We start from the raw sequence: 22,538 nt of genomic DNA, 5'->3' as shown, positions 1-22,538 counted from the left end.
GAGAATGGGTTGGAGTTAGAAGTGAGAGAAAATAGTAACACAATTGGAAAATCCAATAAAAAGTACCCAGGAAAGAGATAATGAAGGGTTCAACTACATAAACTAGTCAGTGGGTTGACGAAAGGAATAGTATAAGAAAACAATATAGGGTAGAATATTCAGCATTATGGGAAAGGCAGTAATTGGCAGCAAGAACCCAGGAAAACTCTGAGGTTTCTGGATTTTGAGTGAATGGAGATGAGACTTTCTGGGGAGGAGGAGGATTTTGATTGAGATGATCGACTTGGTATTAGATGTGAATCTGAGGTGTTGGTGGAGAACTAGACGAAGTTTTGCAGCAACTAGTCATTTGAATATGGAGCTCAGAGAAAAGAGTAAAATAGAGATCTGAATTTGAAACTCACTGGATTATGTGAAATACTTCCAATATGCAAGCTGCAGTGTGAAAAATTAGGCATATTTGGAGCCTTGAGGAGTGAAGACATTTAAAAGCAAGTGCAATGATAAAAAGTAAAATAAAAATCATGAGAAAGAACGGTTAGAAATTTGAAGAGAACCAGAAAAATATGCCAAAGAAAACTGAGGAGGGGGAAATACAAAGCTATGATGCTTCTCAAAGGATAAGGGAGTCAAGAATATCTGTGTTTTTGTGAATTATGGTGAATGGAAGGCAGTTTTCATAGCTCCAAGGAAATCCAGAAAGCAAGTAAAGGAAGCAACCTGGTCTATTCAGTGTTCCAAAAGTATAACTACTATTTATTGTGTACCCGGCATTGTGCTCAAGCATCACATACTGTATATTGAAATAAATAAAGAAAAATTCCCATTTTTAATGAAATCTGTAGATTTTATCTTATATTTTGAATCATACCTTATTCACTTTTTTCTTTTCTTTTATTAGTACATGTTTGGAGCACATGATGTTTGCATTTATCTTGGGGAGTGGGTGTATGTACATAATACAGCTTGTTTGTTGGTTTTCCTTTTTAGTCCCCTTCCCTTTCCCACCTGTCTCCCTCTCTCCACCTCTAAATTACATTTCTTGTTTTTCATTCTTGTTACTAGCTCATGTTTCACTTTGCTTTTGCCAAAGATGTTTCAGCCTTCTCCAAATTGAGGCAGATGGGCTTTAGGTCTAATTTCTAAGATCTTTTTCCTTATTTAATTAAACAATAATTTATTGAGTACCTGACACTATGGGCCAGACACTGTGCTACTTCAGTGAGCCAACAGATTTATTTAGGAACATAATTAGAAGTAACTCATTTCAGATAGTAACAAATGTTCTAATGACATTATGACGAAGTCAAGTGTGAAATGGAAGGAGAGAGTATTAATAAGAGGGTCATAGCATTGTTTTCTGGGTAAGTACTTTTAAATGAGCCAAAGGACCAAGCACTAGTCATAAAAATAAAAGAGTATTTCAGGTGGAAAGAGAGCAAAGCAAGCACCCCAAGATGGTCACAAATTCCAGCAATAGAATGCAAGCCATTCCTTCAGAATACAATGAGAGAAAAAGAAAATGGTGGACAATAACGTACCATTTCTGAGCCCAGAGCTGACAGTAATTTCTTACCAGATCAGATAGTAAAATTTCATGGTTAATCTAGAGAAAAATGTGTCATTTTTAATCTAGAAAATTTCCTAGGGCAACAGTCCCTGACCTTTTTGGCCCTGGGGACTGGTTTCATAGAAAACTATTTTTCCATGTACCAGGTGGGGAGAGGGATGGTTTTGGACTGATTCAAGCACATTACATTTATTGTGCATTTTATTTCTATTATTATTACATTGTAATAAATAGTGAAGTAGTTATGCAATTCACCATAATGCATAATAAGTGGGAGCCCCTGAGTTTGTTATCTTGCAACTAGACAGTCCCATCTAGTTGGTGATGGGAGACAGTAACAAGCAAAATGTGTTGCTTACATCTGGTCTCCTCCATAATCTGTTTGGTTGCTATCACAGCAGAAAGATCTTCTTTACAAAGGCAGGATATTGAAAGCAGAAGCAGGCTTTTCAGTGCTTTTGTGGCTATCTCAGGCTACTCCATCTTGACTTTAATTCAGAACGTATGGAGATTTAAAGTTGTCTCAGATTTACTTTTGGGGCCACCATCATTTGTGATGTTAAACATTTGATCTTCTTCTAGGAAGGACAAAGTCAATTCACCTGGCTTATTCACAAATGGGTCACAGATCCATTTCCCAGTTTAGGATTTTTTTGTGATTGGAAGTAATGCTCTACCTCTTTTGAAAACTGAGATAAGTGATCAAGTAACAGCTGGGAGAAAGAAAGTCCTGGCTCATCTCTTTCAAAATCTCTACTGATGCTTGAAACAATGTCAAAAATTCCAATGTTCATTCATCATCCCTATACTCCACTTTGGCTTAGCATGCAGCTACTTTATCTCCTAGCTTGAACAAAGTTGTCATTCTCCCTGAAGTGACAGATTGATTTCACTGAGCAGGTTGGGTATGTCACATGAGTAATCAAGATTTGGGACACATTCTATATCACTGACATGTACTTCAGGTGGTGATTGTTTTTCTAAAATAAATTTCTGGTGTGGCTCTCATAATTCAAAAACTCTGGTCAGTGTTCTACATTTAAAAAGCCATCTCACTTCTGTGCCTAAGAGAAGACATGTGTGCTCTGTATTAATCTCCTCATAGTGCTGCATGAACAGATATGGGTTAAGGGCATGTCTTATAATGTGGTTGATAAATTTAATCATATCCTGCAAAATATTTTTAAATGTTTCAGCTAGCACAAATTTCACTATGGATAACACAATGTGTAGATTCATATGAGACCTCTTTGACCCAAGTAGTGAAACCACAAAGCTGTCCAGTCATGGCAGCCACTCTGTCCATTCACATAGTGACACAAAATGACCAATTCAGTTCTTCTGGTATGTAATCATTCAAATACTTATATAGCTGTGTTATTGGTTGGTAACAGAAATATGCATAACTTCATACACCTCCTTCTGAAGAATACATTAAACAAAAACAAGCATTATTATATCGTTGTCAGCATTGGTAGATTTATTGGTCTGGATTTTGAAGCATGGTGATGTGTTAATCTTCTCTAACAATTGTGCCTCCACATCCTCTGCTATTTCATCAGTTCATCTAATTATGGTGCTAGCCAAAAGAGGAACATGTGCTAATTTTTGAACTGCAGCCTCTTTTAAAAGTTAACAACAAATATTCTCAGGAGCAGGCAGGATCAACTCTTTATGAATAGTAAATAGCTTCTTAGCTTTAGCAATGTGATTAACCACTAAGAATGATGCTCTTAGTGCAGGCACATTTGATGAAATGATGGCCTTCAATAACTGCTCATGCATTTTATGTTCACATTTTTTTTCTTTTGAAACACTTCAAAGGCTTGTCTTTTAATATAGAGTTTAGTCTCCAAGTGGCAAAGAAGTTTTGAAGCTTTTATAGTTTCATTGAACAGCTAGTTGCCACATATTACAAAAAATTGACTAGGAGAATGTGAATCACCTGTTGCAGTGAACCTACAATTTAAGTAGGACTGTTGGTGTTTTATTTTATTTTATTTTTTATTTTTTATTTTTATTTTTTCCCCCATTCCTAGCCCTCCCTTCACCTCCTCCACCCTTTCCTATTTACAGCTCCCTGTCCTCCTGTAGGGTTGAACTCTGCAGGGTTGTACTGCAGGTGCCAGCTGCCCTTCCCCTGAAGATAGTCCCGATTCCAACGGGAGGTGATGATCGCTCTGACTTACCCAGTACAGTGGACTGGTGGTCTGGTGTCCTCTGTGTCTTTGTAGTGTGGAACCACATGTCAGTGCAGCCAAGAGGCCAGAGGAGCCGGTGGTGGTGGGGAACCAATGGATTGCTACCGGGTCATGGGCTGGATGGGCAAGTTGAGAAGCTGAGTGCCGGCGGGAACTTCCCTCTGTGTCCGGAGAGGAGCTTGCCGGGTCGCGGTCTGGATGGGCAAGTTCTTAGTCTGAGTTCTTGGAAAGAGTCTTCTGTTAATTGTTTTCTCAAGTATATAAAGCATTACACTGTTCTCTCCATGTCCATGAGTAATTTGCTCTGAGATCCCACTGGATGCTTGAAACCATAGCTAGTACCAAGCCCTCTGTATTCATATACAAGCACACACACTTAGTGTATTTAATTCTCAACTAAGCATTTATTATACACTGTGCCATAACTTTTGCACTTTCAGGGAGGACAGAAGCAGTTTCTTTTTCTTTCTTCATGATTCTATTACATAGGAGTTTTCCCCTTCACAATTCCATTAGATAGGAGCTATTCTTTTTTTTTTTTTTTTTTGGTACCGGGGATCAAACTTGGGTCCTTGCACTTGTGAGGCTGGCGGTGGAACCACTGAGCTAAATCCCCGGCCCCCTAGGAGCTATTCTTATTTTCTTTTTTTTATTAAATTCTTTTATTGGTACATTGTACGTACACAACACAATTACATTTCTCATTGGGAATTGTACCTTTATATAATGCATCTTGGTTCTTATTTTTTCCCCATTCCTAGCCCTCCCTGCACGCCCTCCACCCTTCCCTATTTACAAAGACTTTATTTCCATTTTGTTCATTTCTCATCATCTTTCCTTTCCCTTCTTTCCTTTTCCCTGCCCATCCCACTACCCCTACCCCTTTGGACCTTTTCTTCCTATTTTGCATTATCGATTATTCATTCTAATCATTGGTATATTTTAGGTATACAATATAGTGACATTCATCATTGGTAATTTGCACCTTTACATAGTCTCTCTTGGTTCTTATTTTTCACCCTTGCCTAGCCCTCCCTTCAACCCCTCCATTCCTCCCTATTTACAAAGATTTTGTTCCTATTTTTCCATTTTCTCATATTAATCCCATTCCCTTCTATCCTTTCCCGTAGCCCTCCCACTTCCTTCCCCTTTGCCCCTTTACTTCCTGTTTCACATTACCTATTACACATTTAGTCCTTAGTTACATTTTCAGTTTCTCACACCAGAGAAACTATTCAGTATTTACACATCTGTGTCCTATTTATTTCACTTAAGAGTATCTCCTCGATGTGCATCCACTTAACTATAAATGTCTCTAATTTCTCATTTTTTATGGGTGAGTAGTACTCCATTTTATAAAAAACCCACATTTTCTTAATCCAGTCTCCAGTTGATAGCATTTGGGTTGTTTCCAAGTTTTAGCTATCAAAAACTGTGCTGCTATGAACATGGGTGCACATATATCACTGTGGTATGATTCTTTTAATTCTTTGGGGAAGATCCCCAGCAATGGAATAGCGGAATCAAATAGGACTTCCAGTCCTAGTTCTTTGAGGTATCTCCATACTGATTTCCACAGTGCTTGCACCAGTCTACACTCCCACCACCAGTGGAGCAGGGTTCCTCTTTCCCCACAGCCCCGCCAGCATTTGTTATTGGTTGATTTCATGATAGCAGCCGTTCTTTCTGGAGTGAGGTGGAATCTCAGCTATGTTTTCATTTGCATCTCTTGAATGACCAGTGATGTTGAACATTTTATCATGTATTTATTTGTTATTTCTACTTCTTTGTCTGAGAAATGTCTGTTCATTTCAGATGCCCATTTTTGGATTGGGTCTTTAAATTTGGGAGGTCTAATCTTTTTAAATTCTTTATAGATTTGAAATGGTAGACCTTTGTCTGAGGAAGAGCAGGTGAAGATTTTTTCCCACATTGTGGGTTGTCTCTTCACACTGCTGGTGGTTTCTCTTGCTGTGCAGAAGCCTTTTAATAAGAAGAGTTCCCACTTGTTGATTGTTTGTGCTAGTTCATGGGCAACTGAGGTTTTGTTGATAAAATCTTTTCCTACACCGATGTCTTCAAGGGTTCTACCTAACCTCTGTTCCAACTGGTTCAGAGTTTCTATTTTAATATTTAGATCTTTAATCCATTTTGATTTTAGTTTAGTGCCTGGTGAGAGATATAGGTCTAGTTTTAATCTTTGGCAAGTTGAAGCCCAATTTTTCCAGCACCATTTATTAAAGAGGCTATCTTTCCTCCTGTGAGGGTGTTTGGCTCCTTTATTGAAGATGAGATGGCTGAGTGTGTCTGGCATTGTTTCTGCATCTTCTAATCTGTTCCACTGGTCCTCAAGCCTGTTTCTTTGCCAGTATCATGCTGTTTTTATCACAGTAGCTTTGTAGTATAGTTGCAGGTTGGGGATTGTGATACCCCCTGCCATGTCTCTGTTACCTAGAATTGCTTTTGCTATTCTGGGTCTCTTCTTGTTCTAAATGAATTTTTGGATTGTCTTCTCAAGGTCCATTAAGTATGCTGCTGGGATCTCAATTGGAATTGCATTAAATCTATAGAGCAGTTTTGGAAGTATGGCCATTTTCCGTATATTAATCCTTCCTACCCAGGAGCAGGGGATGTCTGTCCATTTTCTGATATCATCTTCAATCTCTCTTTTCAGAGTGTCAAAGTTTTCAGAGAAGAGGTCTTTGATTTCTTTCATTAGGTTGATTCCTAGGTATTTCAGTTTTTTGGATGCTATGGTGAAAGGAATTATTTGCCTTATTTCTCTCTCAATGAGTCTGTCAGTGGTTTAGAGGAAAGCTATTGATTGTTGTGTGTTGACCTTGTAACCAGCTACTTGGCTGAATTTGGTTATTAAGTCTAGAAGACTTTTGGTGGAGTTCTTGGGGTCTTCTATATAGAGTATCATGTCATCTGCAAATAATGACAATTTGACTTCTTCATTTCCTATCTTTATTCCTTTTATTTCTTCCTCTTGTGTAATTGCCATGGCTAATGTTTCCAGAACTATATTGAACAAGAGTGGTGATAGTGGACATCCTTGTCTTGCTCCTGATTTGAGTGTGAAGGATTTCAGTTTTTGACCATTTAGCATGATATTGGCTGTTGGTTTTTCATAGATGGCTTCTATCAGTTTGAGGTAGAGACCATCTATTCCAATTTTTTGTAGGGTTTTATCATAAATGCATGTTGGATTTTGTCAAATGCTTTATCTGTGTCTATGGAGATAATCATGTGGTTTTTGTCCTTGGCTCTATTGATATAGTGTATTACATTGACTGATTTGCATATGTTGAACCATTGTTGCATCCCTGGGATGAATCCCACTTGATCAGGGTGTATAATCTTCTTGATGATCTTCTGCATTCTATTTGCCATTATCTTATTAAGGATTTTTGCATCTATGTTCATTAGTGAGATTGCCCTATAGTTCTCCTTTTTGGTTGGGTCTTTCTCTGCTTTGGGAATCAAGGTGATGCTTGCTTCCAGGAATGAATTTGGGAGTATTGCTTCCCTTTCCATTTCATGGAAGAGTTTAAACAGTAGTGGTAGCAGTTCCTCTCTAAATGTCTTGTAGAATTCAGCAGTGAGGCCATCAGGGCCTGGGCTTTTCTTAGTTGATAAGTTTTTAATTATATTTTCAATTTCATTGGTTGCTATTGGGTTGTTCAGAATTTTTAGGTCTTCTTCGTTCAACTTTGGTATTCATATGTATCTAGGCATCTGTCCATTTCTTCTGTGTTGTCCATCTTATTGGCGTATTCGTTCTGGAAGTAGGTATTGATGATCCTCTGGATTTCTGCTGGGTCTGCTGTAATTTCACCCTTTTCATTCCTAATTGCATGGATTTGGGCCTTTTCTTTCCTTTTTCTGACAAAGTTGGCTAGGGGTTTGTCAATTTTGTTGATTCTTTCAAAGAACTAACTATTGGCTTCATTGATTTTTTTGTATTGTTCTCTTAGTCTCCATTGCATTGATTTCTCCTCTGATCTTTATAATTTCCTCCCTTGTATGAGCTTTGGGGTTGTCCTGTTCTTCTTTTTCTAGAAGCTTGAGGTTCAGCATCAGGTTGTTTAATTGGGCTCATTCTGTTTTCCTAATATGCCTATTCACTGCTAAGAATTTCCCTCGTAAGACTGCTTTCATTGTGTCCCATAGATTCCGACATGTTGTATTGTCATTGTCATTTAATTGAAGGAACTGTCTGATTTCTTCTTTAATTTCCTCTGTGACCCATTGATTATTCAGAAGTGTGTTGTTCAATTTCCACTTGTTTATGAAATTTTTTGTTTCTTTTGCTATGGATCTCCAATTTCATCACACTCCAGTCTGATAATATACAGGGGATAACTTCAATTCCTTTGCACTTCCTTAAACATGTTCTATGTGTAAGTATGTGGTCTATTTTGGAGAAGGACCCACGTGCAGCTGAGAAGAATGTGTATTCTGATTTTGTGGGGTGAAAGACTCTGTAAACATCTGTTACATTCATTTGTTCAAGAGTTCGATTGAGTTCTAGTATTTCATTACTTATTTTTTGTCTAGTTGATCTATCTATTTGTGACAGTGGGGTGTTGAGGTCCCCCACTACAATTGCATTAGTTCATATATGACTTTTCATGTCCAGTAGTATTTGTTTTATATAGTTGGGCGCACTAGTGTTTGATGCATAGATATTTATGATTGTCATCTCTTTTTCTTGGATTGTTCCCTTTATGAGGATGTAGTGTCCTTCTTTGTCTTTCTTAACCAGTGTTGGTTTGAAATCTACTTTATCTGCAAAGAGGATGGCTACTCTTGCTTTTTCTCGGGTGCCTGTTGCATGGAGTATTGTTTTCCACCCTTTAACTTTCAGTGCATGAATTTCCTTTTGAATTAAGTGTGTTTCTTGTATGCAGCATATTGTTGGATTTTGCTTCTTGACCCATTCTGCCAGTCTATTTCTTTTGATTGGTGAATTGAGACCACTAACATTGATGGTTATAACTGACACATATTGACTTGTCATTGCCATGACTTTTTCTTTTTGTTGGGTTCTCCCCCTCTACATTTAATTTCTTGTCATGCCAGATGGGTTCATTCTGCTTTGCTTCCTGGGCTTGTGATCCTCAATGTCTGTTCCTAGGCTATTGTGTAAAATTGTTTGGAGTGCTGGTTTGGTATTCACAAAGTTCCTAAGGTGCTCTTTGTCATGAAAGTATCTTATTTCTCCATCCATTTTGAAAGATAGTTTTGCAGGGTCCATCAACCTGGGTTGGAGGCTGTTTTCTTTTAGGGCTTGGAATATGTCACTCCAAGCTCTTCTTGCCTTGATGGTTTGTGTTGAGAAGTCTGCTGTGATTTTGATGGGCTTTCCTTTGTATGTGATTTGTTTCTTTTCTCTAACTGCTTGTAGAACTTTGTTCTTCTGTTGAGTCTCTGGAATCTTAACAATTATATGCCTATGTGTAGATTTTTTTTGATCAAGGCTATTTGGAGTCCTATATGCCTCACTTATCTGTATGTCAAGTTTTTTTCCCCTCCTTGGGAAGTTTTCTGCCATTATTTCTGTGAAGAGATTTTTTATGTCATCTGCACTCTCTCCTGTTTCTTCATTGACTCCAGTCAGTCTTATGTTATTCTTCTTTGCATCATCTAGCAGCTGCTGGATTGATTTCTCATGTTCCCTTATAATTTTGAAGCAATTTTTCTTTTCCTGGTCACTAATTGCAATCTTATCTTCTTTATCTGAAATTCTGTCCTCACATTGGCTCATTCTGCTGTGTAGACTTTCAGTGGAGTTTTTCTTGTCCTGGAAATCTATTTGCATCTGTTTTATGGATTCCATTTGTTTCCTATGTTGGGATTCCATGGTGTCCTGAGCTCCTCTCTAGATTTATTAATCATGTCTTGCACTAGGGGGACAATTTCTCCTTTTGTCTGAGAAATTATTTCTGATTTCATTTTTTCCAGATCCCCTTTTGTTGCCAGTTCAGTGGGTCCAGGTGGTTGAGTATCAGAGTGTTCCATCTCATTTCCCTTTTGGGTTGCTGTAGGTGATCTGGATGTCTGGTTTTGAGACTTATTTACATGTTTTCTCATTTTGACTCGGGGGGGGGGCTGTTGGTGCCTGCATGGAATACATGGATTACCTCCTCTGAGCTGGGAGAGGTAGGACAGGGGCCAGGAGCAGTGGTAGGGATGGTGGCCCAAAAGCCCTTTCTTGTGGTCTGGGAGCAGTGGGAGGAATGGTGGCTTGGAACCCCCTTCCTGTGGTCCAGGATCAGTGGGATGGTGGCTCAGAAGCCCCTACCTCTGGGCAAGGAGCAGTGGGAGGGATGGTGGCCAGGAAGCCCCTTCCTCTGGACCAGGAGCAGTGGGACGGTGGCTCAGAAGACCCTACTTTTGGGCTGGGAGCAGCGAAACTCAGTACCATGGTCTGTTGTTCTGGTGTCCTCTGCATCTTTGTAGTGTGGAATCAGGTGGCTGTAAAGAGGAGCAGGTGGGGGGGGTTCCAGTGGGCTGATTCAGTGTGTTCCACGTGACTCGGGACCTCGGTAGGGCATGCGCAGACCCACCTGTCTGCAGCAGGCCAACTCAGAGTGGTCTGTGAGACCTGGGACCTTGGCAGGGGATGCGCAGACCTGCCTGTCTGCAGCGGGCTGATGCAGCATCGTATTTTATTTTAAATGCAGCTCTCTTTTTGTTGGCAGTCATAGAGTTGTCTGCAGTCTCATCATTGTATCTTTCTTTTTAAACTGAAGGGCATCATCAACTGGAAACTGGATAAAGAAGATGTGGTTTTTTTATAAAATGGATTACTACTCAGCCATAAAGAACAAAAAACTAGAGTCATTTATAGCTAAATGGATGCATATCGAGGCCATACTCTTAAGTGAAATAAATAGGACACACATGTGTAAATACCAAATAGTTTCACTAGTGTGAGAAACTGATAGTGTAAACAAGGTTTAAAAAGATTAAAATGAATAATTGATAATTTGAAATAGGAAAAAAGTTCCAAAGATGAAGGAGTGAAGGGAGGGAAAGGGGAAAGGGGAAATAAAAAGAGGGAAAGGAAAATCTATGAGAAAAGAAAACAAAATGGAAATGAAATCTATGTAAATAGGGAAGGGTGGAGGGGGTGAAAGGCGCACAGGTAATGGGGAAAAAAATAAGAACCAAGATATATCATGTACAGGTACAAACATCCAATGATAAATGTAAATGAATTGTATACCTGAAATGTACCAATAAAATGTACCAATAAAAAAATAAACTGAAGGGCATAACATTTGATTACAACCCTTCCCATACTTATCTACTGTAAATTTTTATTTTAGTATAATAGTAGACAGCTGTGTGTCTCAGTAGCTGTGCCTATGGGATATAGGAAACAATCTTTGTGTTTAACCTCTTGGTATGACAAAATGACAAACTGGCAAGGTATATGCACCTGTGCAAAAGGCTCAAATTGGGATTTTTTTACCCACATAATGTTCCATCTAACAGTTTCTGTGTATGTTTACCTGAGCATTATGGGGGGTAAAATACACCCACAACATTCTTCTGTTAAGCAAACATATACTTTACCATAATAGAATGTGGCTCACAGTAACTGGATGTGAGGACAGCAACAAGCCTTCTGTGCATTCACCCACTTGGTAGATGAATGGCAAGGTATGTACAAAGCAGCAACAGATGTGGATTAAGGATTTGTCTTTTAAAAAGTTTTCTTTTGATTTTCCTGGTAGAACACTCAATAAATATTAAAAATTTAATATTTTATTTTTTGATATTTTTTCCTATTAAGTACTCATTGTTTAATAATAAAACTCATAAAATTAAAATTAATAATTCATCAATAGAAAGACTCAAAAGATTAAATGTATTATACACCCATAACAATGAACCTTTGTAACAAAATTGGCATTATGCCCCACAGGAAACTCTCTAGTTTTTATTGTTTTACTCATTTTGGCTAGGGTTAGCTTACTGGTTCACCAAAACTGTGACCAACAAGTGTGCGGTATGAGAAAGAGGCACAGATGGAAGTGCCAAATAAACTTATGGGCAGGTCTTGCACAGACTAAAATACTGTCAGATTCTGGCTTATATCCTGCCACTAGATGCAGTGGTACAGTTGAAATACATCAACTCACTTGCTGCTTTAAAGCCAGCCATAAGATGTAGCTTAATTTTTACTTGTCATTTACTAATAAGATTTTGATATATGTGCAAGGAATTAATTTATTATGGTCTCTGCAGTCAGACCTCTCTGCTAATGTGAATCTCTATTGGCAGCCTTTCCTCAGTACTAGCATCATCACCTTAGCTCCACCTCAGATGATCAGGCATTAGATTCCCATAAGGAACACACAAATTAGATTCCTGGCAAGCACAGTTCAGAGTAGGATTTGTGCTCCTCTGAGAATCTAATACTACTGCTGATCTGACAGGAGGTGGAGCTCAGGGGTAATGCAAGTGATGGAGAGTGACTGTTAGTACAGATAAAGTTTTGCTCACTCTCCCACTGCTCACTTTCTGCTGTGTAGTCAGGTTTCTCACAGACTACAGACCTGTACCACTCTGTGAGCCAGGGCTTGTGGACACCTGCTTAGAGAACAAAAGGAAATACAATAGGAAATATAACAATAAAAGAGAAGCAGCTGTGAATTTTAGCAATTTGTGGAGAAAGATGATATGTAGGACCTTGCTCAGCCAAATATATGTTGATTTACAGAGATCAAAGATTCCAAGAAACTCCCAATTATACTACATAGAAATGGTTCTTTACTTGTTCATTATGTCTGAGAATCTAATAGAAGCCATGAAAGTATAAGAATTCACATCTAAATAAAATATGAATGAAAATCTAAAAGCTATGTGAAATTATAAGGCCCAATTATGTAGCCCAGAACATCTGATTAGGAAATAACTTTTATATCAGAATCACCTGGAATGCTTGTTTAGAAATAAAAAGCATGCTGTTAGCCTTGCCTTTGTATAAAGCAACATGGAATATAGGAATATTATATTTTAAAAAATAAACTCCAGTGGATCCTGCAGCAGGTGAGTAATTGACCACATTTTGTTAAACTCTGGTTAGGCATCCATGCAGGACAGGACTAAAGAGCAGAAGCACAGAGAGGCAGAGGCAGAAGCCACATGGAAGTTCAGGAGGGGGAATTTGATCTCAGGGAGCTGAAGGTGAGGGCATTAACATCAGGAGGGTGAAGTAGCCATGTAAAATCAAAGCTGTGTAGGGTGAAATCACTTGTATTAGGAAACATGGTCTTAGAAGTAGGTCGAAAACATTTTGGAAAAGCTCTGAGATGGATAATCTTTCATAGGTAATCCATCATGATCAAAACTAATGGACTGAGAGGTTTTCTAAGGAGAGATAATCTGCTGTATCTGTCACCCCTCTGAACTATTCAAACTATAAAATAAACCTGTGACTCATCATATCCATCACTAATCACCGCAACACTACCCTCTGCTCAAATCACCTTGCACAATAGCACCTGAGTCAGGATCAGAAATTGACTTTCTGTTTGTTGGTCCAGGGCTCAGCCTCTTCCCTATTTAGTCCTAAGGGGATGTATATGTATTTAGTTCATTTGGATGAAAAATTTATGTTAAAGTAGGACAATATTTTTCAGTGAAAAATAATGCATTCATCTGTGGTGTAAATTTCCTTTTTTATTCATTTGAGACAATATAGTCATTATTAATAGGGAGTAGGACAAAAGCAAGCTTTGTCTCAGGGCTTACGATCCCCTGGTCATGGAACGAAGGATGAATTCAACTGCATTCTCAATGATCTCTGTGCCCAGGAGGTTTAGGAATTTGGGGATGTCTGTGTCTGGCTTTGTTTCTGAATCACCTGATTTCTTTTCTGTTGTTTCCTCTGGTTCGTCATCTGAAAGAAAACAGAATTTCAGATGTAATTCATCAATATAAGAAAGGGAGGCTAGGGATATAGCTCAGTGGAAGACTATTTGTGTAGTATGAGCAAAGGCCCTGGGTTCAAGCCCCAGCACTGAAAAGGAAAACAAAACAAAAAAAAAGGAATAAGAAAGGGAAATCTCAGCAGGGCACAGTGACACACATCTGCAATCCCAGCAGTAGGGGCTAAGGCAGGAGAATTGAGAGTTCAAGTCCCATCTGGGCAACAGGGAGACTCTATCAAAATATACAAAAAAGTCTCTTTTCCGTACAGGGAACCATTAAATGTCTCATACCTGCCTGATTAAATTCTTCACATGCATTATCTCATGTATTACAAAAACAAATCTGATGCTTAAATAATCATTGGCTCTATTTTGTGGGTAAGAAAACTGAAGCTTGCAGAAATACCTTTCCCAGAGTTAAGCAACTAGTAAATGCCAGTCCTAGGGTTGAAATACAGAAGAATACAGAAGAATGCTTGTGTTCCCTGGAATCCCCTTGCCTATGGCAAAATTAGGTGGAGATGGAATGTCAACGGCAAGCATTTCTTGAATGCATAACTATGACAGACAATCCTCATGTATCCTCTCATTTTATCCTCCCCAAAACTCCATAAGATAGGAAGAGTTATTACCTCAATTTAAAGCTGAAGAGATGGAATTGAAGAAAGGTTGAAGAAACTGGTTCAAGGTCACAGAGTTGGGTAGTGGCAGAAATATAATTCAAACCCCTGTGTGTCTGATATTAAATTGTGGGTTTTCAAGCACTCTGTGATGACTATATAGTCTTTGACCAAAAAGTACACAATTTTCATTTCTTTAGTAAGATTGAAAGTATAATAATGATGGTGAAAACGAAATCCTATCACTTGTATATCATCAAATAGTTACAGAAATAATTATTTTACAAGCACTATGTAATTTTACCTTTGGCCAATCATATGGGTATATTTTTTTTGCTCACTGGGCTGAGAAACTGAAAAGCTTGGGAACTTGCAGAAGAACTTACAAAGAATAGGAGAAGAGATGAGACCATAACTGCAGGCCTCTTATACTTGGCCCCTAACCAAATGCCCTTTGGATTGAGTGCCAAGGATCCAGGTAATGTGGCTGGTTCCATGAAGTCCCCTTGCTGGGTTTTGACTTTGGTTAGTGGTCTTTATTTTAGGGAGATGAAAATTAATGGAAGAATGACAAGAGTTACAATGTGTGCAGTGAGCCTGGTGATGGAATGCAGTAGGACCTTTACCTTTTAACTTTATTGTAGCCTGACAAGTACTATAAGCAGAGTTGGCACATAAAAATATAGTGCTAAGTAAAATTTAAATTTGAAATAAGCAGCAAATACCTTTCTTGCATAAGAGTGACTAATGCAATATTTAGGAATGATACTAAAAGATTATTCCTTACTTATTTGAAATGCCAATTAACTGTGTGTCTTTCATTTTATCTAGCTACCCTATCTCAAGTTTTGACTCATGAAGTCCCAATTTCTGGACATTATAGCCCATAAAGATAAAGGGCACAAAACTAGCTTTTTGTGAAGACTATCAAATTATGTCAAAATCTTTGTACTGGTATAATATCCTAAAATAGAAACTTTTCATAAAAATATTGACATTCAAATCTGCAAACATTTGTTGTTTACTATGCCATAACCAAAGATTTGATAGGAGCCCCAATTTTGGACTTATAACAAAAATTTGTATACTATTTATCAAGTATTCATTCTTTCATTCATTCAGCTGTTCATTTCTTCATTCAGAAAGTATTTTTTCTAAGTCTAGCATTATATGTGCAGTGCTTTTACCTAAGAGTTAAGGTTTTTGAAAAAAAGCATAAATATACACTTGCTCCTCACCTAAAATGCAGGGCAACCATATGCCCAGAACTGGTTTGTGTTCATCATAAGAAGAAGGAAACAGAATTTTCCTGGGATGCCAATTGTGTTAACAATGGGATGGAACTTTTGTGACATATCTTTATCTGCATTCAGCTCAGCAATGGCTTTACAGTTTTAGAGAAGAGAATACAGATGCTCAGGGTAACTATATAACTTACTTAAATCATTCATCTAGAAAGAGGTCAAGACAGGTTTTCCTTGCTTTTTTTTTGTTGTTGTTGTTGGTACCGGGAATCAAACTTGGGACCTTGTGCTTGTGAGGCAGGTGTTGGAACCACTGAGCTAAATCCCCGACCCAAACACTTTTAAGTTGTTGCTGTTTTTTTTTTTTTTTTCTGGTATTGGGGATCGAACTCAGGACCTTGTGCTTGCAAAGTCGGAACCACTGAGCTAAATTCCTTGCCCCCCGAGCCAGGTTTTAAAATTGAATGCTTTTAAGACTATGTTACCTGCATTATAGAATTCTACTTCCAGGCAATTGTTCTCTGAAGATATTTGACAAGTGTAAAGCATTCCTTACATGAAAAATGAGTTTTTTGGGCCAGGGATTTAGTTTAGTGGTTCCACCACCTGCTGTACAAGCTCAAGGACCCGAGTTTGATCCCCGGTACAAAAAAAAAAAAAAAAGAAAAATGAGTTTTTCTCCTTTTTATTCCTATTTGCTTTCATAACAATTTAATTTGATTGACTTTTAATTTTGATATGACACTAATACTAGCTTTTCAATATGCAAGGAGCCTGGATGGGAATGTGTGAAGATCAGACTCCACCTCAGTCTTTGAGCCTCAGACATCCTGAGAAGTAGTACAGTGTGGAGCATCATGGGGTTTGGAGTCTTCCAACTTGAGTTTGTTTCCTGTTTTCAGCAAGGTGTTAGCTGTGTTACCTTGTAGATAATGCTTTACCACTGTCTCTGATTCCTCATTGTGTTGTCAGGAATGAAAGATATTTTATGTATCTCCTAGAGATATCATATAAATGTGTATATATTTATCTGTATATTTATATAATGGATATACAATAAGAGGCCAAAGGTAAGATCATAAGAAACATTTACTGTGTTATTATTATTATCAATGATGATAGCAACAAAATGATTTCTGTTTCCTTTTTTCTCTAGCACCTCAGGAGATTATGAAAATTTAAAACTACTATTAAAATGTCAAGAAATTTCATACTTATCAACATATCATTGAAGTCCATAATTGAATATTTTCTCTTTTTGGATATAATCTAAGGGCTGGGGATTTAGCTCAGTGGCTCTGCTGCCTGCCCTGCAAGCACAAGGACCCGAGTTCGATCCCCAGTACCAAAACAACAACAACAGATATAATCTAAAAAATCCTTTATTTTTATTAACTATCTGTTCAAATTTATTACTCAATATGATTATAAATTTGTGAGCAATGGTAGCATTGCAGGTATTTGTATAGTTTTTACAGTTCGTGCAGTGATGATAAAATTGTGTTATTTATAAAGTTGATAGCTATTTGATTTTATAGATGAAGAAACTGAGACTCAAAACAGTGAAATTATTTAACTACTATTGCAGAATTTGTGAAAGAAGGAACTAGGTCTGGTCTTTAGGACACAAATCTCACCTTTTACTTCTCTGTGTTGGCCACCCTAGCAGCACAGCATACATGCCTCACTAGAGTCATTCTGTTGCAAAGCCTGTGTGTTGTGCTGATAGTGAGTGGTGTGAGTTCTACCAGGATGCCTTCAAAGGACTATTGGTAAATATTTGCACCTTTGAGAGACAAGTCAAGAGCTGAAAGTCTTTGGCAGGCAAAAAATTAATTAATGAACATGCTGAATACTGCCTTGTAGTCCTTACAATGCTTGGGTAAGATATCAGTTATGAGGGAAAGAATCTAGGAACTCAGGTCTTACTACCAAATGCCACCTACATCTGCATCTATGCTCAAGTACCTTTCTTCTGCAAGGTCAGTTTATCAAGCTGTAAGAAGGAAAATGATGGAAGTATGCACGTTCGCTTACTAGGTATTATGGCTTGTGTATAGATGTCCCCCCAAAGCCTCGTTTTGGCAGAGGTGGGGCTTTTCAGAGGTGGCTGGATCTAGAGTGTGTGATGCTGGGATTGATTCATAGTGCAATGCTAGGATCAAGGGCACTAGGATTGAGGGTGTGAGTGCTACCACTCTAAGTAGCTTGGATAAGACACAAGGGATAGAAAAAGCTGTGGTCATTTCTTGTTGCTTTGCTACCTTTTGCCCATCATGAAGTGTTTCTCCTCTGTGATGCCTGTCTGCCATGCCACCCTGCCTTGGAGCCAGCCAATTATAGACTGAAACCTCTACAAACTGTGAGCTAAATAAACCTTTCTCTCTTTAACTTTGAGTGTTGGATGTTTTGTCTCAGCAATGAGAGAAAAGTAACTAAGACACTAGGATTCTGAAAAATAGTCAATTACAGTTACTCAGTTTATTGGGCATGGTGGTGTACACCCATAATCCCAGCACTTGAAAGGCCGAGGCAGGAGAATCACTGCAAGTGTGAGGCCAGCTTGGACTACATAATGAAATCAAGATCAGCCTGAACTACATAGCAAGACCCTGTCTCAAAAGCCAATCCCCCAAAATATTACACATGATAACATGACAGTTAATATTTATTGGGTGCTTATTATTGACTACATACTATTCCAGTTTATTGTCTTTTTAATATAATTTTCATGATGACTTTATAAGAAAATGAACATTATTAATGTTTCTTTGTATGTATGATGTACAGAGAGATTAAATAACAAGCCTAAAGGTGCATTTCTGGTTAGTGGGGAAGCCATCCTAGGAGTCTTATTACAGAGTGTGTAGTTTTCACCATTGAGCATTAGTAGTTATAATCATAAAAATGCCTCCCACTCCAAGCCACATGTGGCGGTGCAGGCCTATAATCCCAGCATTTGGGAGACTAAGTCAGGAGGATTGCTGCAAGTTCAAGACCAAGCCAGGGATATGTAGCAAGATCCTGTCTCGATGAAACAAAATGAAGCAAGCAAACAAAAACATTCCCCCAGCTCTCAAGAAATTTATAAGTAGCGTCACTGTACAATATGACTATATAAGAAAAAAATATTGCAAACTTCATACATGTACTGAAGATGGAAGTTTTAACTGAAGCAGAAGATAGTAAAAACCCTTCCTTTGTTAGAATATGTGCCTCCTGTTTCCTCTTTTTGTAGCACCCAAGGGGCCCTCCCCCTTTATATTTTGGGGTCAGTGCCAACTTCCTCCAAATCCCTGCTCACTACGGCACAGTTCATGGCTGTGATCTAAAGCACTTACCTGCATGGCAGGTCAGTATTAAGACAAGCAGTCCCAGTACGATTGTAAGTCGAAGTACCGAGACAGCCATTCTTGTGGTACTGTGTATAGATGCAGATAAATAGCTCAGCTGCACTGGAGCTTTGCCTCATTTATAGGGCATACATAGATGACGTCACCTGCTGTGGAATTTAGGTTGTTGAACGAGATGTCTGCACAGCTTACCCTGGGATCGCTACTATTCAGCCCTGCCCTGTCTTTCAAAACCTAAAGTTTTTTTTAATAAGGAAAGAAAAGCCCTCCTGGGGTTTCTAATGTACCGTACACCTATAAAGAATATGAAAGTGGCTGTTCCACTGCAAGCATGGATAATTAGATTGTTACGAGGCAGAATTACTATTTAGCCCTGAGGAACAACTACAAATCAGACTGAAAATGTGCTTACTCCCCTCCTGTGCCTGGCTTCTTTTCCCATGTGCTGGGATGACCACACTGCCTTTGACCATGCCCTTCCACATACTGTGCCTTCCTCATCTGCTCTATGGAATCCTTGATCCCAGTGATGGAAAGCTAAATGTTTTAGTAATTGTCTTCTTCAGCCTGTGGATCTAGCTAGCTAGCTAGCTAACATCTATCTATAAAAATTATAAATAAAAACAAATGCACAACTACATATTTATGGTACACAACATGATGTACTAAAATATGTATACACAGTTAATGACTAAATCAAGCCAATTAACATACGTGTTACCTCACATGGCATTTATCAGTGGTGAGTACACTTAAAATCTACTCCAGTAATTTTTCAGGTATACAATGCATTTTTATTAATTATGGTCAGTCACCATGTTGGACAATAGATCTTCTGATATATTTATCCCTCCTGTCTAAATGAAATTTTGTATTCTTCAGCCAACATGTTTCCAATCCTTCCTCCCAGCCCTTAGTAACCATCATTCTCTGCTGTTGTGAGTTTACCTATTTTAGATTTTTGTATAAGTAAAATCATGTGGTATTTGTCCTTGTGAGTCTGGCATATTTTACTAACATAAGGTCTTCCATGTCAGTGCATGTTATCACAAATGACAGGCTTACTTTCTTTTCAAGGCTGAACAATAGTCCACTGTGTTCATGAACCAAACCTCCTTTATCCATTCCATTCATCTGATAGAAGACTTACATTGCTTTCTAGCCTTCAGCTCTCTTAAGGGAAGAGTGTTTTATTATTTGTGAACCACAAGGAGTCTAGTGATTGACACAGGTCTGTTTTGACTTCTTTGCCTGGTTCTTCCAAACAAGAACACATGAGACATTTAAATGTTTCCACCAATGGGCTGTAGGCTTTGTAGAGAAAAGACTATTATTTTTAGAGTTGAATATTTATTATTCTAGACTTACAGTAAACAGAGAGATGAGTAGGGGGAAAGAGAGAGAGAGAGAGGGAGAGAGAGAGACAGAGAGAGAGAGAGCAAGGGAGAAAGAGAAAGAAAAAGAAGAAAATCTTGGAAATTGATTCCAGTCTTTCCCTTCCACTGCAAGATGCCACTTGCAGTGGTCCCTATACCTATACTTAACCATGGACTCATTTTAATAAAGTCTGCCTTACCATCTTTCAAAAGGAAAAGAAACAATAGTTAACTAGATTAATTGGATTAAATAATTTACATTTGATGGAACAAACTGATATCATTGAGATCCTATTCTGTACTACAGATACAATGTGCCTTTCTTTTTGGATATGAGCACTCAGAGGTCTAAAACTTGTCTCAAGTCTAGATGATACTAGTTATCCTGAGGAAGCTATATGCTCAATTACTTGGGATAAGGACTTGCAAGGACCAAAACTTTACTCTGGATGTCAGCAAGCCATTTTATGAATGGGTTTAATAAACATGTAGGAAAAGGAGACCTGTGCAGTGTCTCAGAGCCAAGATCAGGACAAAGCCCATTCCCCCTTAGTTGGATTCTTTAGAAGGCACAAAGCTCTTTGTTGAAAGTAAACAGGCAGCTCTGCTTGTCAGGCCTCTCCAACCCGTTTCTTCAATACGACTCTGGTTTTCTCTCTTCTGCACCAAAAGTTGTGATCTAGAGACAATCAGGCGCATTAGGAAACTTTCAACAACAACATCAGGGCCAGCTGAGCACTATACTGGTCCCCTGAATTCCAGGAGGAACAACATTCAGATGTCTCTGTGAATCATACCATGGATTCTGTTATAAAGCTGGGTTTTCTCAGAAAGGGTAATATCAGATGATATTCCAGGTGGGGTCATATTTTTCTAACTCACTACAAGAACACTATACAGACAAGCAAAAGTTTGCAACTTAGAATAGAATTCTGCTGATTTCCTGAGTCAGCTGGATGGGACATGCAAATCCCTGATTCAGCAGATACTTCTGGTGGTTGTGGTCAGGTGTCAAGAAAATAGAACTATCTTGAACATCAGGAGAGCTACCTTCAATTTGTGTCATTACCACTAATTCATTGAGTGACTATTATTAAACACCTACAGGTGCAGAGCCTCGATTTTCTCCCTGGTTGTGTTTTTTGTCCTCTTTCTTGGTTTGTACTTCCAAGCTTCAGTTCTTAGACCAGATGTCTGTTTTCTGACAATATCTGTGATCCATAACCCAACTCAGATCTCTCTGTTATATTCTTTACAAACTCTGTATCATTTTTTCTTAGTCCTTAAAGATTTTTTGTTTAATATTTTAATATGTCTTTGCCCAAGAGTTACCAAAATCCAAGATGGAAGGATTTTGTTCACTGAGACAGTTTTGGTCTCTAGTATAGGACCTTGTATCTACAATATATCCAACAAATCTACATTGAGGAAATGAATTAATGAATATTTTTTTTTAGAAGAAGAGCCCAAACTCCTCTAATGGTTCTCTCTGTTAATGTTTATAAGTCTGTTAAATCATGGATATTACTCCAAGTCTCAGTTTCTTCATCTGTTAAGTTTGGGACATACCATATTATAATTTCTTGCTGATTATCCAGGCTAACAATGACAAAATACCTGATAAACTGTAAATAACCTTTCACGTGTGCCGTACTAATAACAAGGAGCTGTGGCTTGTCTTCTACGGGTGTAACCAAATGAATTTGACTTTTCTTGAGATTATGGGAGAAACTTTTACTCAATCTGGAAAGAGGATGCTGAGAACGTTCTTCTAGAACACCACTCTACTTTTGTAAAGAGTTATGTAAGTGAAAATAAGAAATACTTTAATTTCTATGGCTATATTCATACTTAATTGAAAATCATAAATTATTTTTCCTCAATTGCAATTTGAGTTGCATCCTCATGGAGAGATTTCAGTGTAGGTATTAGTGGTTAAAAGCAGAGGCTTTGAGTTCAGAAAGAACTAAGCTTGAGTTTCATATCTGCCACTTGCAAACTGTGCTAAATCTGCAACCTTAAAATATTTTCTAATTTCTTTGTGCCTTGGATCCAATGTCTACAAAATAAGAATAATAATAACTCTTGGGTTTGTTATGTGGATTGGATGAGAAAATATGTACAAATAGCTCAGTGCCTTTTACATAATGATAGATATGACTCTATTCTATTCTGTGCAGTCTTCTCTATTCCATTTTATCTATTTCACTCTACATTGGGT

General features: G+C 38.1%; 1 protein-coding gene across 1 annotated transcript; it reads right to left on the bottom strand.

Moving 5' to 3' along the window:
• Positions 1-13,453: 13,453 nt before the first annotated feature.
• CUNH5orf46 (chromosome unknown C5orf46 homolog) lies at positions 13,454-19,042 on the bottom strand. The gene is made up of 2 exons (XM_004854365.3): positions 18,930-19,042; positions 13,454-13,693 (listed from the first exon to the last, which is right to left on the bottom strand). The coding sequence occupies exons 1-2, from the start codon at positions 18,997-18,999 to the stop codon at positions 13,542-13,544; spliced, it is 222 nt and encodes a 73-aa protein (XP_004854422.1). The 5' UTR covers positions 19,000-19,042; the 3' UTR covers positions 13,454-13,541.
• Between the last annotated feature and the right edge of the window lie 3,496 nt (positions 19,043-22,538).

This window comes from Heterocephalus glaber, unplaced genomic scaffold (assembly GCF_053883595.1).
Source record: "Heterocephalus glaber isolate CG9 unplaced genomic scaffold, H.glaber_assembly_v1.0 deba00001463, whole genome shotgun sequence".
In the NCBI taxonomy this organism is placed as follows: domain Eukaryota; kingdom Metazoa; phylum Chordata; class Mammalia; order Rodentia; family Bathyergidae; genus Heterocephalus; species Heterocephalus glaber.
Note: the sequence above shows the minus strand (reverse complement) of the source record. Positions and strands in the feature narration are given on the sequence as shown.

What these genes read in the sequence shown, in the direction of transcription:
- CUNH5orf46 (XM_004854365.3), bottom strand. Translation starts at nt 18,999, where the DNA reads ATGGCTGTCTCGGTACTTCGACTTACAATCGTACTGGGACTGCTTGTC. An exon ending in AATACTGACCTGCCATGCAG is followed by an intron (nt 13,694 to 18,929) that starts GTAAGTGCTTTA and finishes GTTTTCTTTCAG; the next exon opens with ATGACGAACCAGAGGAAACA.